The 17,164-nt window shown below is 52.0% G+C and overlaps 1 protein-coding gene across 2 annotated transcripts in view; it reads right to left on the minus strand.

Annotated features, from left to right (window-relative positions):
* The window catches only part of WARS1 (tryptophanyl-tRNA synthetase 1), a 31,615-nt gene that overhangs the window by 4,115 nt on the left and 10,336 nt on the right, over positions 1-17,164 (minus strand). For both annotated transcript variants that reach the window (XM_040478236.1, XM_040478235.1), the window contains exons 3-9: positions 15,745-15,958; positions 14,644-14,752; positions 10,240-10,359; positions 9,543-9,725; positions 5,102-5,202; positions 2,968-3,080; positions 2,588-2,761 (exon numbers count right to left, since the gene is read on the minus strand). In XM_040478236.1, the coding sequence (XP_040334170.1) occupies positions 2,588-2,761; positions 2,968-3,080; positions 5,102-5,202; positions 9,543-9,725; positions 10,240-10,359; positions 14,644-14,752; positions 15,745-15,958 (1,014 nt within the window). The remainder of the gene's footprint in view (positions 1-2,587; positions 2,762-2,967; positions 3,081-5,101; positions 5,203-9,542; positions 9,726-10,239; positions 10,360-14,643; positions 14,753-15,744; positions 15,959-17,164) is intronic.

The raw sequence follows: 17,164 nt of genomic DNA on the forward strand, positions 1-17,164 counted from the left end.
TTTAGGAGATGCACGGCGAACGCCCGCCTCCTGTGTGCTACTCCTCCCTGGGCAGGGCCTCGTCCAATGATGGCACACAGGCGTGCCTTCGTTATCACGTTAGTTAACCCCGACAACCCAATGACCTCGGCACTTTAGGGATGATAATGAGGTGCCGTGTCAAGGACCTGCGGTATGTGGGAGTGAACGGCAGAGCCGGGCTGACCCTCCCCAGGACACCAGACCTCTGAGAGTGGCTTAAGTTTGCCTGTTGTGGGCCTGGCCGGTCCTCAGCACCACTGGGGCCTTGCTCATGGGAAGCCAGCAGGAAAACGGGTTTGTATTAGGGTGGAGAACAGCCTTGATTGTGGCGACCAGAATGCAGCTGTCAGGATCCAAAATGACAGAAGCAGGTGAGACGTACCAAAACCATGTGATTTTTGCCATAAGAGGAACCTCACCAGTGAGGACGTCTGAGTTGAAGGACGGGGGAACTTGACTCAACCACCGAGCTCTGACAGCCAGTGAACTCTGGCTGCTACGATCCTACGGGAGAGGGGAGCTGGCCTGCAGGAGCCCCAGGCACAGGGCAGAGGAGGGCCACTGAATGTCCGCCCCAGAACCAGAGGCCAGTCTGGGAGTATGCACTAAACGGGTCTTGTTAGCAGAAATCACAAGCCGGGAGGCGGGGGGGTTGGCTGGGCTGGCAAACTGTATTACAGACACTCATCCCGGAAGAGGGGCTTCCACACCCCAAGGCCACCTGCAGGAAGGAGGGTCTGACTCGGTGGGCTCTGGCGGGGCCCTGCAGCAGCCTGGGGAAGGCCTGTTTTGGCCTGTACTACAAAAGGAGTCGTCCAACCATTCAGTTTTTGAACTAAATCCTTAAATTCAGGCAGCACGTGTATGATCTCACATAAGCCTGGTCTCAAGGCTATGAAATCGGTACGGCTGCTCCCACTTCCCAAATGACTCCCCTGGACGGCGAGGTCACTCGCCAAGTGGCAGGGCCCAGAAAGCCTGGGGCTCCTGACTCTAGGTTCTGGGAGGGGCCCATGCACTGGGGGAGCTGGGCACCGGTGCCGACCCCACCACTCCCCAGCTGTGTGGACGGAAGAAGCGGCCTGGCCCCTGAGTCTTGATTTCCTTGCCTACAAAATGGTCACGGCCTCCCTGGGTGGTTGTCAGGACTGAGATCACAGATGTCAACACGTGGTGGGTGATGCCGCAGCCGAACCGCCGTGTCCCCAGCTCGTCTACTGCGGTTATTCTCAGGAGGGCTGGAGCACATGCCCCCACCCTGGCTCGTGTGGAGCTTCGGACTCGGGAGTGGAAGGTGGGCTTGGGGACTGAGAACGAGGGCTAGCCTGCCCTGTCTGCCCCACGGGCCGCTCACAACCCTGGTGGCCTCTGCAGCTGTGTGCTTTCTGACCCTGTGCTCACTGCCCATCCAGCCCTCAGGGTCCTTGATGGTCCCCAAGTTAATGAAAAATGCCCCAGACCCATAAATGGCTTCTTTAAAACAACTCATAACCAAACAAGATGACTTCTCCTCTGGAGAAAAGAGGAGCCTCCCTCCCTCCCCTGCACTCCATGCTCTGGAACTTCCAGCCAGTAGGGAAAGCAGACAAAAAACCCCCGAGTACATCAGCTTCCAACAGAGGGGGGTAGAACTGACGGCACCCATTTCCTGGAAGAGGGTTTTGCCATTAAGGGTTTCCCCATCGTCAACTAGAACCCGCTAGGGACCCCACGAGGGTCAGGGCGGGCAGTGACTCAGAGGGTTGCGTTACGTGCCTCAAACAGTTTTGGTCACTCCCACTGTAATCTTCCAACCTGCAAACACTCACTGGATTCCAAATAAAACGTTCACTGCTTTGTGGGACAAGAGGGGACTGTACCCGTACAGGCATTTCAGCACTGGGCAACAGAAGCAGGGCCCTGGAAAATACAAAACTCCTAACTCTAGTTTCTTTGGTGCGTCAACACCAAACACTTAATGAGCGCCTGCTGCGTGCCGGGCCGGACACAACTGTCCTGTCGAAGGGCACCCACCCACGTCGGGTCTCCGTGAGAATGTGCGGCCCCTGCACCCCACCCTGGTCGTGGCCGCTCACAGGCCAGGCCAGGCGGCACTCTGACGGTTTCTGAGGTGGAAGCCTGGTCAAGCCGGTCATCCCTCTGGCCTTCATCCCTCTCGTTCCTCTAAGAGGAAGTCACCACTACCTCCCAGTGAGAAACAGAAACAGAAAACGTAAGGCACCTGGTCTGTTCCTGGAATACGGCTGCTGTGCAGAAACGCACTAACGCGTTTCCTATTGTTTGTTTACTTTAAAGAAAACCGCTCGGGCACGGTGCTGGTGGGCAAGTGGAAAAGAGAAAAGGAAGAAAAATCCCCACTTCTGCCTCAACAGAACGACACAAACAAAACACATCCAGCTGATGTCCGGGGATGGGGACAGGCTGCCGCGCGCTTGCAGGCGGCAGTTATGGACCCCGAGCCCAGGATGCCGGAAGGACAGTCCCGCCACCGTGTGCATGCCTGTGTCTCTCCCGGGCACGGTCTACTGCGTGCACGGGCTGCCCCTGCACCCTGGGCGGTGCTCACCTTGGTCTTGATCTGCTTGGCGGTGTCTGTGAGGAAGATGGAAGAGTTGGGGTCGCTGGCGCTCATCTTGGTCTGGGCCCCTTGGAGGGCGGGGAAGAAGGTCGAGTGCAGCAGGGCTGGTTTGGGGTAGCCGATCCTGGGGGCGACGTCTCTTGTCATCCTGAAGTAAGGATCCTACGGGGCGAGAGGGGCGTCTGAGGACAGTGGGCAGAGGGGGGCTGGCCGTCAGCCCGTGAGCAGCACCCTCGTGGCCTCCAGGGACGCTCCCGAGCTCCCAGTTAGCTAGCAGAATCGCCCCCCACCCAACACCTCTTAAAACCTCCTTTCCCATCAAAGGGTGCAGCGCCCCAGACCAAGAACGCCTTGCTCTGCCTGCCGACCTGGTCGATGGCACACGGGATGAGGCACTGGACGTCTGTCTTGTCTCCGAAGATCTGAGGGAATGAGTTGCTGAAGGAAGGAGCGGCCTGGATGGCAGGAAAGCTGATCTTTCCTGAAAGTGCCAACAAAATATTTTTACACAGGATGCCAACTCCTGTTCTGGTTCATTCACCCAGCGAAAGGGATGAACCCGATGGACTTCATCCCCTTTAGAGAAGCGATAGTCATTTCAGAGAATCTGAAAGCACAGAACAGTGGGGAGAAGAAACAAATCTACAGTCTCCGCTTGCGTCTGTTTCCTCCAATTCCCTCTGCGACTGCTCTCTATCTAGTTTCTCCTTACCGCTTTTCCTACTTGGTGACGTTTGCCCACGTTGTTAAATACGTTTTGTCCCGCAACCATGTCCTGCAGTGTGTGGCCACCCTCTACCCATGGGTGTTCCTCATCTCCAGTCGTTACAAATTATGATACCCTGGAACCTAAAACCATTTTCTTATCTTTTGGGTGTTGCTGTTAACACTGCTACTGCTACTTGCTTAGACCCACAAAAGTGGTCAAGGGGCGACAACCTTCATATGACCCTGAAAGTGGGGCGGGGCCACACTGACCTTCGTATGACTCTGACAAGTGGGGTGGAGCCACATTGACCTTTGTATGACCCTGAAAGTGGGGCGGGGCCACAACGACCTTCATATGACCCTGACAAGTGGGGTGGAGCCACACTGACCTTCGTATGACCCTGAAAGTGGGGCGGGGCCGCATTGACCTTCGTATGACCCTGACAAGTGGGGCAGGGCCCACCCACGCCAGCCGTGCTACGTGGGTTTCCTCAGGCACTGCAGGATGAGTTCTGGGGCGCTGCTTCTCTTCTCCCCTGAAAGTCCTGCCTCTGTGATGCTCTCTCCTAGCAGACACCCCATTTCTGGGGTCCCATTATTCTTGAGAGACCAGGTAGATGGCTGCCCCCACCAGCAGCGCCCCATTAAAACACAGAGCAGTGGTGGCCATTCTCCACATGTGGGTGCTGGGCTCTGCTCAGGGCCTTCCCCGGGCACATCTCTGCTCACAGCTCTGTGAGAAGGTGCCACGTGGCCTCCATTCTATAGTCGTGGACACTCAGGCTCAGACTGTTTACACAGCTTGCCAAAGCAAATACACAGCAAGCAGTAGGCTGGGCCAGGATTCAAACCCGGGCGTCTGGAAGCAAAGTGTGCGCAATATTCGTACGTCTACTGTCTCCTTTCTCGTCCAGGGCAGCCTTCTCTGCGACATCTTCCCAATGGATGCTGGGATTCCGAGGATAAAAACCCTTTCAAAGCACAGGATTTATGCCCCAATTGTCAGGATTGAGTCTGACTGAAACATCAAAGAAAAGGCTCATGTGAAAAGCCTCCCAGTGAGGACTCTCCAAGGCGTTTCTCTCTGCACGTGTCCCTGAGGGTCCCTCACCAACAGGGCCCTGGGACGTGCTCCCTCCCAGCAGGGCAAACTCCCGCATGGCACCTGCAGGCACATCCTGGCATGCTGCCCAGGCCTGGAGCCGCGCCCCCAAAACAAAGTGGGGGGGGGTCGGGCGACCCACCACGAGCCTCAGGGGTCGAGTCCTAGCTTCGGGAGCTAAGAGTCTAGGAGAGAAGGCTGATGGATCTGAAAGGCATGGAGATATGTGGAAAGGGACAGAAGCGCATGTACAGGGGCCCGAGCCACAGAAAGAGAGCGAGGGTGGCCAGGGTGGGCTCCACAGGGCCTCTGGTCAAACCTGTCCTCTTACGGGGGAAACTGAGGCCCCCGGGCATCAGAGCAGGTCGTCCTGCAGCCCCTGGGTCTCCGCCAGAGGTGTCCCACACTGGCTGGGACCCCACGAGCGGGCAGAGGAGCTCCAGTCATCCCTACTCTCTTCTTTCTTCTAAACCTCCAGGGGATGACAGATGGTCTCCTGAAGTTCTGCTCCACGCAGCCCAGAAATGGGGCCGAAGGCACCACAAAGCTCTTCAGCCTCACGAGGGGACCTGCCCGGGAGCTCACTATGTGGAGGCTAGCGGCAAACGTCACCAGCTGAGAAAGCTCCGCCCCGGGGCAGACACCGTGGTTCACGCCAGCCCGCAGGGCCACAGGCAGCAGCGACCCCTTACCGATGCTGTCACTGTCAGTGAAGCCGAAGATGCCTTTCACTTGGTTGAAGGTGACGTGCTTCTGAATCTTCACCACGTTCTTGTAGAAGCCTGGACTCGCCCTGCAAGGACAATCAGAATCAAATCTCAGGCTCACAGGGTGGCCTGCCCCAGAGGCCAAAGCAGAGGCCGGTGAAACCTGAGTGCACGCGTGTGGGCTGAGGACACAGGGTGGGCACGGAGGCTCCCAGAAGGCACTTGTAGGCGAAGGTACCCGTGGCGGGCAAAGTAGGGTGGCTGGGGGAGGGTGGAAACCAGCATGAAACCAACGCAAGACAATAAGCACATGAGGCAAGACCACACCGACGCAGGCCGACTCGGGCTGACATGGAGTATCTCAACTCAGCCGGGTGGGTAGTCAAGCTACCGCAGAGCTTCAAGTCTGGGAGCCCCAAGGGAGCTTTTCTGTTGACACACGCTGTTTGGTTGTGTGTGTGTGTGTGTGTGTGTGGGGGGGGGGGGGGGGTATCTGCAACTTGTTGCCGGACAGTGTTGGATAGAAACCACCGCGTCCAGCCCCCACTGCCCCTTCCACTGCAGGGCGGCCGTGCTGTCTGGGCAGGAAGACCCCATGCTCAGCAACAAGGCTGGGCCTACAGTGGCTGATTCAAGCAATTGGATTCTCTCTTCTGGACACTGAGGGATGTGGATATGAGGCCTGGATCTGTGGCAGCCATTCTGCTACCAGAGGAACCTAAGGCTGAGGACGAAGCTGACACAGGGAGGGGCAAAACCCAGAGTGACTTCTTGCACAGCATCTCCAGTATACTCAGCAGCCCTGGTCTCCAGCCCTACCATGTGTCAGGCACCGCAGGACAGAAAGGGAAAAGGGGACAGCTAGTGTTTACTAGGTGCTTGCATCCTGTGGTGGGAGCCGTGCTATGTTCCAACTCTCTTTTAAGATAGTAGCTCTACCTCCCCTTACAGGCAAAGACGGAGGCTCTGAGAGGTTGAGGGTCACGTCACCGACCCTGTGAGTACAGGAGCCGGGACCCAAAAGCAGGCTCGTCTGGCCGCAAAGCCTCTGCTTTCCTCACCACATCGCACAGCTTCTGAAAGAGTTTAAGACTAGCTCCTGGATGGAAGGTTGCTGACGGTCTCCGGGCAGGCAGGGAGGGGAGTGTCAGAAAGGCAGGGGCACCGGCAGGGAGGGTACAAAGGGGAAGGCCAGCACACCAGGGTCTGTTCCCAGTTGAGCAGAGCCCCGCTCGGGAGGAGATGGCAGCTTTCACTCAGCAGCCTGCTGAATTTCGGCCCCAGGGCACTGGCCGGGGAACAGAGCTACAGAGGAGACACTAGGAACCTGGCGACGTGCAAAGTGCCTCCCTGACCCCCGCGGGTCGCCCACTCAGAGCAGAGCGCAGCCGCCGCCTGGAAAGACGCCGGCTCTGTGGCCCTGCTGAGACAGGAGCTCCCTCACGCTGGAGAGGGTCCTGGGGGGGGGGGCGGCGGCCTCACGCTGCTTACACCCGGGGAGGACAAGCCGCTGTGTGGCGCCCGGGGGCGAGGGCCACAGCAAGACTCCGCCTTGGGTGGAGGCAACCACGAAAGCTAACCAGCAGGGCCAATCTGCCCGCGGCTGAGCTGCATGAGAGGGCCCCCAGCCCCACGAGGAGCGGAGTCTACAGCAGCCCCGTGGCAACAGCGCTCCGGGCCGGCGGTGTCTGAGCAGCGTTTCTGAGTAAGATAACCTTGCCCTTTCTTAGCGGATGGCCAGTGCTTGGGCCATGCGGGCCTTAGGATGAGAGGGGGCCGCCCTGTGAGCACCACAGCCTCCCCGGAAGGGTCCTCGGCTCCCCAGGCGCACCCGGGGCCCACGCGGCGCGATGCCGGGCCGCGCGCCGAGGCCTCGCCCCTGCTGCCAAGGAGCAGATCTGGCCGCGTCTCCTACGTGAGGGCCGAACACCTCGCTCCCCTTGGGACGGCACCCGCCCTGCACACTCACACGGTTTAAAGAACAGTTCCCAGGTTACCTCACATGGGCCATCAGTGACAGGGTTTTAGAGCCCAACGGGATTTTAGGTCGTACATTTACGAAGTGCTCACCACATACTGCTCAAAGGCCACTTTGCGTGTAGCACCTCACTAAGTCCTCATGAAACTGCAGCAGGGGCGCCATGACCTCCCGACTTTTGTCCTTCGTTTGTCCTCACAGCCCTCATTATCACCTGGTTTGGCATCTGTTAAACTGCCGACTCTCGCCGTTTGCAGATAACCCGACACAGCTGCTGGATAAGTGTCCCGTGGGCAGCTGTATCCCCTGCATAAGTCTGGCACGTCGCAGCTGCTCAGGGAACACGTGAGCGAGCGAGCCGGGCAAGCAGGCGGACGGCAGGTGACTCAGCTGCCCGGCGCACGGTAAACGGTGGTCAGGATGGGAACCCGGGCAGGGCACACGGAAGGACCCTCCCCTGGGCTGCCCGCCACTTGTGCTAAAACCCGACTTACAGGCGGCTCAGAGAACATACGGACTCGCCCCAAGGAACCACACCAACCAGGAGCGGAGCTGGGTCTGGAACACCAGCTCGCAGATCCCCGGTGCAGTATCTTTCCGTCCCTCGTGGCTCCTGGCAGGAAGGCCTCTCTGGGCCCACGCACAGGGCCAGAAATGTGTGTGGGGACGGGGTGTCCGGGGCCAGCCTGCCTGCCGTGGACTTCTCTCCCCACGGGGCCCTGGCTGCTTCGCTCCCACCCAGAGAGGGGCCGGAGGCTGGCTTTGCTGTAGTTTCAGCTCCTAAAGACCGGGAAGGAGCTTTTTTCAATCAAAGATCTGGATTCTGAGTTAAGTCTCAAGAAAAAAAAGTAAAATGCTCAACTGTTTAAAAGAAACTGCTGAAAATAGGATTTAGCTTTTAAAACTTCTCTCTTGACTTTAGGTTCAACAAAAGAGGTCTTTCGGAGAAGAGGCAGCACAGAACCGTTGATTTACATGTTATCCGGGTTTTCATCACTCCTGCACGTTCACGGAAGAAGAGTAAGTTCCTGCCGAGCAAAGCCACAGGACGCACAAGTGCAGTTACCAGAGACAGGCTGGAAAAGTTGCCCCAGACCCCACGTTCTCTCAGAATGTGCCGAGAGCCGGGAGGTGGGGGGGCTGTGCGGTGGCCTTTCACGGGCACTATTCAAAAGTCCACCCCCCATCACGTGCCCACCCACTCAGTCATCTTCGTGGGCTTGCAAGGGGCGCTTGCTTCTGCCTCACCGGCATCTCCAGGCAGCGAGGCAGGGACTATGTTTGGCCCACTGCCGTGTTCTCAGGACCGAGGAGGGCGCCTGCCACAGAAGGCACCCCGTGTCTACTGTACTGACCAAGCGGGACAGGGCCACCCCTCACTGCGTCCCAGATGTGGCTGAGTGGAGCCCGGGGTGCTGGGGGGGTGAAGGAGGCGCACGTGACTCAGGCTGTAGGAGGGACAGCTCCCGGGAAAAGGGAGCTTGATGGCGTGTTTGGAGGTGGCGCAGGGAGAGGAGAAGTCAGAACACACTCAAAGGTGGGGCGGTGGGACCATGGGGTGTGCCATCTGGCCAGACGTGGCAGTGACGCCAGAGAGGAGCACCGGCCAACCCACCGAGGACACCACACCACGACGCCTATATGCCCACAGAGATGCGATTTTAAAAATCTCAAGGTAAAATTAAAAAATTACTAATTCATTTACTAGTTGGTAGAAAGGCCAGACTTCTTATCAAGGCAACTATGTCTCTCTGTGGATATAAAGCCACCATTCAGATTTCAGTCCTTATAAAAAGGGACGTTCTGGGGAAACGGTAAGGACCACGTTCCTCTGCACTGAGTGCGGATGCAGCCCGTCCCGTGTTTTCACCACATCCTGTCTTGGCCTGGTAATGAGCCCTCGTATGATGGGGGCCACACTCCTTAGGTTCCGTGGGGATTGCGGGGAGAGCCGTGTCTCAGGTGCTCAGGATATATTTGCTGAGCCGAACAGCATATTCTTGGGACACTTGACAAAGCCTTACTTTTCTAACATAGTTCTTTGTAGTCATTTGGGATGAAACAGACCTCAGAAGTTTCAATTCAGGGATTTTCCAAATGCAGTATTTTGGCCTACTGAGTGGTCAACTTAAAGAACTGGCCCGTGAACGGACTGTGTGCCAGCGAGTCCTTCTCTGTGAGGAGAAAAGTATGCCAAGAAAGAGAAAGGCGCTAACCCGGCAAACTGACGGTCCTCGGAGAGAAACTACAATTCTGTCTCAAGCTGTGGATGGAAACCTTAACTGGAGAACGAAACCAACAAACCATATCCTAATGTTTCACAAAGGGATAAAAACATTCACCAGACCTAAAGGCCATTTCCAATGTCTCCGACTCAGCTGTGGCTGAGATGAGGCCCTGACGTCTGCATCTGCTTGTTTAGAAGGCAGCTGAGCATCCTCTCCTTACCCCATGTAGTCAAGATCAGAGAAGATGAAAGTCTTGTTGATGTCAAAGCCACAGGCGATGATGTCCTTGGCGTTCTCCACGGCGTAGCCGTAGGCCTGGTCCAGGGTCAGGTCTTTCCACAGGTACTTCTCATCATCTGTCATCTGGATGACCAAGGGCACGTTAAACACATCCTGCAGCCACCTAGGACACACCGGGAAAGAAGGCTACCGTCTCGTTTCTCTGTTCTGAATCCGAAGACACAGTCCCTGCTAACGACGTATGGCAAAACTTTCTCGTCTACACAACCGCACAGTGTCATGCTGTGAAATTTGACCACTATGACCGATTAACTTGGAAGGCCCTGTGTTCAGCTTTGTACTGCTTTACATTATTTTGCAGGCTGGCAACTGTTTTAGGAGGTAGGTATTATCACTCCCGTCCTGCAGACGTGGAAAGGAAGGCTCAGGGAAGGGACTCTGCCACGGTCACAGGAACAGGGACAGGAAGAAACAGGCTGGCTGACCCCATCACGCCACGCTTTCTAAAGTGACACCAGGAACAAAGTGAACAGAAGCCAGAAAGGCACCAGTCCCCTCACACCTTGTTTGTCTAACGAACACAAACTAGGGCTGCCTTGTCATTCTAGACATGGTTTATAAATAACATTCCTGGTTTACCAATAGAAGTGAAAAAAGGTACCCGATATAATACTTACTTTGTGAAAATAAATGGGATGAGGTGACCTACATGCATTGCTTCGGAAGAGGGGCCCCTGCCCGTATACAGGTAAAACGGCTTCTTATTTTCATAGGCATCAAGGATTTGATTCATATCTCTAAATGAAAAAGGAGAAAAGGAAATAGTGTGATTTTCTGAAATAAAAATTAAGGCACTGATGCTCACTGGGAAATGATAGAGAAAATACAACACAGATAATAGAGTTTGTTATCCTTGGCGCTTATGTTAGAAAAATGACAGGAAATGTCTACTGACATGATTTCTCCTGTGTTTGTTTTAAAAGTATGAGACACGCAGGTTTGGAATAAAAGATGCATACAGTTGGGCAGCCAGTGGAGCCCCTTTGGAATTTTCAAATATCAGTGTGCCCACATCATCTGCTTTCCTGGGAATGATGCCAAGCCAGCCCTACACAATCCCTTGTTTAGGACCCCAGCCCTGAGACTCTGGAGACCCAGACAGGGAGGCTGCAGGGCCCTGCACAGTCCTGACTCGGGGCTGGGAGTGAAGAACATGCATGGGGAGTATAGAGGTGAGGTCCCCAGCTGCAGATCTGATTTGGGCTCCCCCAGCCAGGCTGGGACCAAGTGTCTTCATCTGGGAGTCACTGTGGAATCATCGGCCCTCTCCCAGGACTGGGGTCCACAGACAATGCACATGAAGGGTCCTCCCTCCTGATTGTGCAGAATCACCTGGTCATATTGCATTTCCCTGGACCCTACCTTCAGAGAGTCTGACTCAGTGAATCTGGATGGTATCTGGGAATCTGCATTTTTAAAAAGCTCCCTCAGTAACCACCTCATTGGCAGGGTGTAAAACCACTACTCCAGCGTGTGAACGCTCTTCATTTCTGGACAAAGTGTCCCCAAATAAAAGAGGTCTGGCTGGGAGACCCCAGGCAAGAATACTCTAAGAAGTGACCCCTCCTCACAGCCCACACCAAGGGTTCACAGCGTCCATCTTCGGGCTCACAGGGTCGTGGGGACTGTTTCTTTGCGCTTAGCTTCTTTTACCTCCAGGAAATGATCATACATGGTTTTTGAAATAAGGAAGGAATTAAAAAAATGTAATTTTGGAAGAAAAGAGTCTTTCTTTGGTTCTCACAATTAACTTTTATGGGCTTAAAGAAGCAAGAAAAAAATGTAGCTGTCCCACGAGCTGTCCTTGAAGTCTCTGAGAGCTCCCCAGGGACTGCCCTGGGGGCCAGGCGCTCTTAAGGAGCACAGGGAATGGACTGAGGCTTGCAAATTGAGCTCAGCTTCGTGAGGATAGTTTCCAGTAGGTGAAGGAGCCCAGGCAAAGCCCACAGTTTGCAGCTTGACAGCATGTGCCACCTCTCCTCTAATCCCCCATTTTGCAGATGATAACGTTAGAGGGGCATTCTCAAACCTGAGAATGGCCAAAAGTTGCAAGCTCCATGCCTCCCCAAGCCAAGAGCCTACAGGGTTACTCACAGAAGTAAACAAGTCATATGGGGAGCGAGAACTGTAAAATGCTAAGTTTTGATTTAAGATCAATAAAACTGGTAAACCTTCAGCGAAAGTGACCAAGGTGGGAAAAAAAGTGCGAAGCCTCTACTAAAGTCAGGAATGGAAGAAGGGACGTTATTACTGACTTCACAGGAATAAAAAGGATTATAAAGGAATGCTAAGAACAATCGTATGGCCACAAATGAGACAACCTTGATGAAAAAGACCAATTCCTAGAGAGAAACTACCAGACTGACTCAAGAAGAAATAGAGAATCTGAACAAATCTAGAACAAGCGAAGAAACTGAACTAGTAATCAAAAAATGACCCACAAAGAGCCCAGGACCAGATGGCCTCATGGCGGATTCTATCAAATATTAAAAAAACAACAATCAACAGCAATCCTTCACAAACTCTTCCAAACAAACTGAAGAGGGAATACTTGCAAACTCATTCTGAGGCCAGGGTTATCTCACACCACAAGCGACAGAAAACTGTAGACCCTTGTGATACAGATGCCAACATCCTCAGCTGCTAGCAGACCAAATCCAGCAACATATAAAAAGGATGATTTATCATGATTAAGTGGGATTTGTCTCAGGAATGCAAAGTTGGTTCCACACACAAAAATCCATCAATGTGATACACCCTATCAATATAAGACATGATCATCTCAGCAGACTCAGAAGAAGAATTTAATAAAATCTGACACCTTTCATGATGAAAATACTCAACAAGCTAAGAAGAGAAGGAAACTTCCTTAACATAATTCAGGGCATAATTCGGGGAAAACCCAGAGCTAAATGTAAAAGTGAAACTTTTGGAGCAAATCTTCATGATCTTGGATTAGGCAACAGTTTCTTAGGACACTAAAAGCAAAGGGAACTGAAAAACAAAAAAAACTATTTCATAAAGATGAAAAGTATTGGGTTTCAAAGAACACTCAATAAAGTGAAAAGATACATACATAATGGGAGTATTTGCAAACCATATATTTGATAAGAAACTAGGATCTGAAATATTATATGAAAAACTCTTGGGGCGCCTGGGTGGCTCAGTCGGTTAAGCCTCCGACTTCAGCTCAGGTCACGATCTCACGGTCCGTGAGTTTGAGCCCCGCGTCGGGCTCTGGGCTGATGGCTCAGAGCCTGGAGCCTGCTTCCGATTCTGTGTCTCCCTCTCTCTCTGCCCCTCCCCCGTTCATGCTCTGTCTCTCTCTGTCTCAAAAATAAATAAACGTTAAAAAAAAAACACAAAAAAAACAAAAACAAAACCAAAAACTCTTATAGCTCAGTAATAAAAAGATAACCTAATTAAAAAGTGGGCAAAGGATCAGAATATTCTTCAAAGAATATATAAAAATAGCCAATAAGCACATGAAAGGATGCTCAACATCATTAGTCATTAGGGAAATATAAGTCAAGACACAACGAAAAACCACTTCAGGGGCACCTGGGTGGCTCAGTCGGTTGAGCGTCTGATTCTTGCTATCAGCTCAGGTCGTGACCCCAAGGTCATGGGATTGACCCGCATCAGGCTCCTTGCTGAGCTCAGAGCCTGCCTGGGATTCTCTTTCTCTCCCTTTGCCCTTCCTGCCAGCTCCTGCCTGTGCTCTCTCTCTCTCTCCCTCTCAAGGAAAAAAAAAGAAAGAAAAGATAAAGAAAAACCACTTCCTACCTATGAGCATGACTCTAAAACAAACACAAAATAGAAAACAGTAAGGGTTGGTGAGGATGTGGAGAAACTGGAATCCTTGTTTGTGCACTATTGGTGGGAGTACAAAAATCACAGCCACTGTGGAGAGCAGTTTGGCAGATCCTCAGAAAGTTCCAGAACTACCTTATGATGCAATAGTTCTGTTCCCACACACCCTGAGAGAACTGAGAACGTTACGTCCACACAACATACATTCTTTCCAGTGAAAAGAACCCAAATGCCCAGCAAGCGGTGAATGCATAAACAAAATGTTGTGGGGCGAATCTATTCAATGGCACATTATTCAGGTATAAAAGGAGTGAGGCACTAATGCACCCGGCAACACGGAGGAACCTTGAAAACCCTGAAATGGTGGTTGCCGGGGTGGTGGGGGTGGGGGGATGGGGTTTCTTCCCGGGGTGGAGATGTTCTGGAGCTGGTGGTGGTGATGGGTACACAACCTTATGAATATACTAAAGACCACTGAACTGTGTACTTGAAGAAGGTTAATTAAATCTTAAGGTAAAAGCTTTGATTATATTCTGTCCAGAAAGAGGGCTGAGTGGGGCCTGGCGTTTTCTGCACACGGAATTTTAAGTGTTCCAGCGGACGGCCGGGTGCCATCCTGCGCGCTCTCCCGTAACCACGGAGTGCAAGCACAACAGAACAGCCCTACCACGGACCATAAATCCCGTGAGCAGAGTTTCAAAAATGAGCTACAAGAACCCTTTTGGAACCTGCCCATTTTCTGATGCAATCTGCGTGGAATTTAGAGTAGGAGGTAGGGATAGTCTGTTCCAGGTACACTCTATCGGTTTCTCTTTTGCCATGACTTACGAGGGAGCCAGTACAATGGCAGGAAGAGGGCGCAGTTTCAGGAAGCCTCTTGCTTATCGCGTGGGAAATGTTAAACTTGGACATATTAATCTTTTATCTTATGACATTTTATGATTTTATAGTGCATAATCTAGCGTGAATCTCATCTGCCGCGTATGTGACCTCCACCTTGTGAAGTGAACAGCTCACAAATGAATAAAGTCAGGGCCCGAGGGGGAGGGGACAGGACACGAACCCACGGCCAGTTACTGACAGGACAGAAGGTGGACCCCAGCCTTCAGACAACTGGCTATCATTTCCCCACATAGGAGGCAGACTGCAGGAGGGGCCTCCTAATCATGTCTGGAACTAAAGGGAGAGGAGGGTGGGAAGCCCCTGACCTGTGCGAGAAGAAGATGCCTCTGCGCAGGAAGCGGTGTGGTTTCTGCCCGATGGCTCTCTCTATCCGGTTTACCAGCTCTTTGTCAATTTTACTGCTTCCGAACCGAACTGGAAAAAAAAAAATGGTAATAAGGAAATGACTATCTTAGGTGGTGTGGGGTTTGGTGATCAGGTATTACCGAAGGGGAAAAGCTGGTGATCCGTGTACAATCCTAACGAACTCAGTCCTCTCCAGGATTTTTGCTCCTAGTCCCTACCTCAAACCCAATCAAATGCCCTTCATGTTAACAGTGACAGCTGAGACGACAACCAGCAAAACAAGAAACAAATTACAGAATAAAACGGTGTTTTGTCTGGGATTGGATTTTGATGGGAAACATATCCAGAATTCAGCCTGCCTAGCAACTTTTCACCTCCACCCCCGCCCCCCAGTTGCTAATTACGGGGGACTTTATGTACACTGACAACCATAATCTTAATATTCTTTAGTTGTTGGATTGAACTAGCATCTGTCTACCAGTGAATTTCCCCCCATTGGTAGTCGACACTTAAATTAGGAAAATGGCTTTCAACTTTGATCAAAACATTTTAGTAATGCCCCCTCTCTGGTGATTACCAGTGATCTTGGAATACGGACTTCCCTGAGCAGGAAGCCCTGTGGGGAAGGGCTGGCCAGTGGCGACCTGTCCCCTTGAGGAGTCACCCTTCTTAAGCAGACTTCCAGCTTTTCAGCTCCACAGTCAATACCACTGGAGGAGACTTAGGTGATCCATTTCTGACTTTAAGCATTCAGTGAAAGGTGATTTGAATGACTGCAAAGATGCCATTCCAAAAGACCTTTCCTGAAGTTCTGAATTGCTCAAAAAAAAAGGAGAACGCTTCCACTAACCTATCTACTATAGATCATTATTTTGAAATAAGTTTTACATTGTTATTTCAGTTGAAAAGAATCCTTTGGGAATACAATGCACGACCAAAAGATTTTAGCATCTATTTTTTCTTGCCATTGAAGCTTGACTGGGTTTATAATTCAAGAGAAAAAAACACCAACGAGATCAACTAGTGACCAATGGGATCACTTCTAAAAGTCGGGGACGTACCAATGAGCTTATCATAGTCAATGCCCTTGGCACTGCTGGTCTGTACCGTCCACGGGTCCACAAAATCCTCTTCAGCTTCTGTGGCACCCAGGCCACTATCGTTCCCAGGTGCTGGGTTCCCTGGAGGGCAGTCGGCTTTGTAATCTTCCCCCATGGCGGCTTTGTAGCTCATTTTTAACGATAACAGCATCTGTACTGCAGAATCGATTTCATCCTGGACAAAGGAAATAAGGATGAAACCTAAAAATACTAACATGGCTAACATTTTGCTGAACGTGACTGTCACGTGGCAGGCGCTGTGCTAAATGCCCTCACACACGTTACCTCCTTCAGTCTCAAGACAGACCTCCGAGGCAGGCAGCATCACTGTCACTGTGCTGTTCCAGTAGGACTCTGACCCTCACAGAGGTGAAGGAGTCTGCCCATGGACACACGGCAAGTCACGGGCCCAAATATAGTTCACTTCTGCATTGTTCTAGTGGATCTATGTCATCTATGGATTACTACCACAAACACTACCGGATGAATGTGACATGATATGCACTGTTATTTACGACATAGTGAATACACTAGGGATTTCTCAAACACCACCGATGCCAGAGAACGTGTGCGGCAAGCTCCCTGGACTGAGCATACGGAATTCTACATCGGACCTTGTTTTTATGTGCCACACAGTTGAGACGAGTATTTGCGGCAGCTTAGATAATGCCACCAAGGATGGTAATGGCAACCCTAGACATCAGGGAAACAGATAAAGGCAAGGAAAAATAGAGGCTTTCAAGTCATAAATTAAGGAGGGATGTAGTGGGAAACAGTTATATTACTGTAGTTTGGAGCCTTATCAAGCTGTCCAAAGTGTTTGCATACTGAGTGCTTTAAATAAGCAGAAGGAAAACAAATGTAGACTACATCCGTGGGTACTCTGGAGATCTATCAAAGCCCTTCTGCTCCAGAAGCCCACACTAGCCACCCATGAAGGCTGGCCTCTGAAAGAGCAGGCCTAATTAGGCAGATTAGTCATGCTATGCCCAGAGCTCTGCTCCTGTAATTGGCCTTGCTGGATTAGATCACAAACAAAGAATATACACAGTCCAATTTGCCTGCCAAGGGAAGTACAAACATTCCTGTTTAGAGTTTACACATAATGTTCCATAAACTGGGTTTCCTGGTGGAGACACCACAACACCAACCTCCATCCAGACGTAACGGTTGCATCAGGAGCAGCCCCGGGGCCACAGAGAACTGACACCTTGGGGAGATTCCGCAGATACAGATTTGAGTTTCAAATTCGGAAACTACCTGAATTCGTTCTTAAAATGAATTAGAACTGTGGGCCGAATAACCCCATGGCTAACCCTTATAGAAGAGACAGGATAATTGCCAGGCTGCATAGGTGAGTACGTTTTACTCATCTCATTCC

This window comes from Herpailurus yagouaroundi, unplaced genomic scaffold (assembly GCF_014898765.1).
Source record: "Herpailurus yagouaroundi ecotype Mexico unplaced genomic scaffold, PumYag 141, whole genome shotgun sequence".
Classification (NCBI taxonomy): domain Eukaryota; kingdom Metazoa; phylum Chordata; class Mammalia; order Carnivora; family Felidae; genus Herpailurus; species Herpailurus yagouaroundi.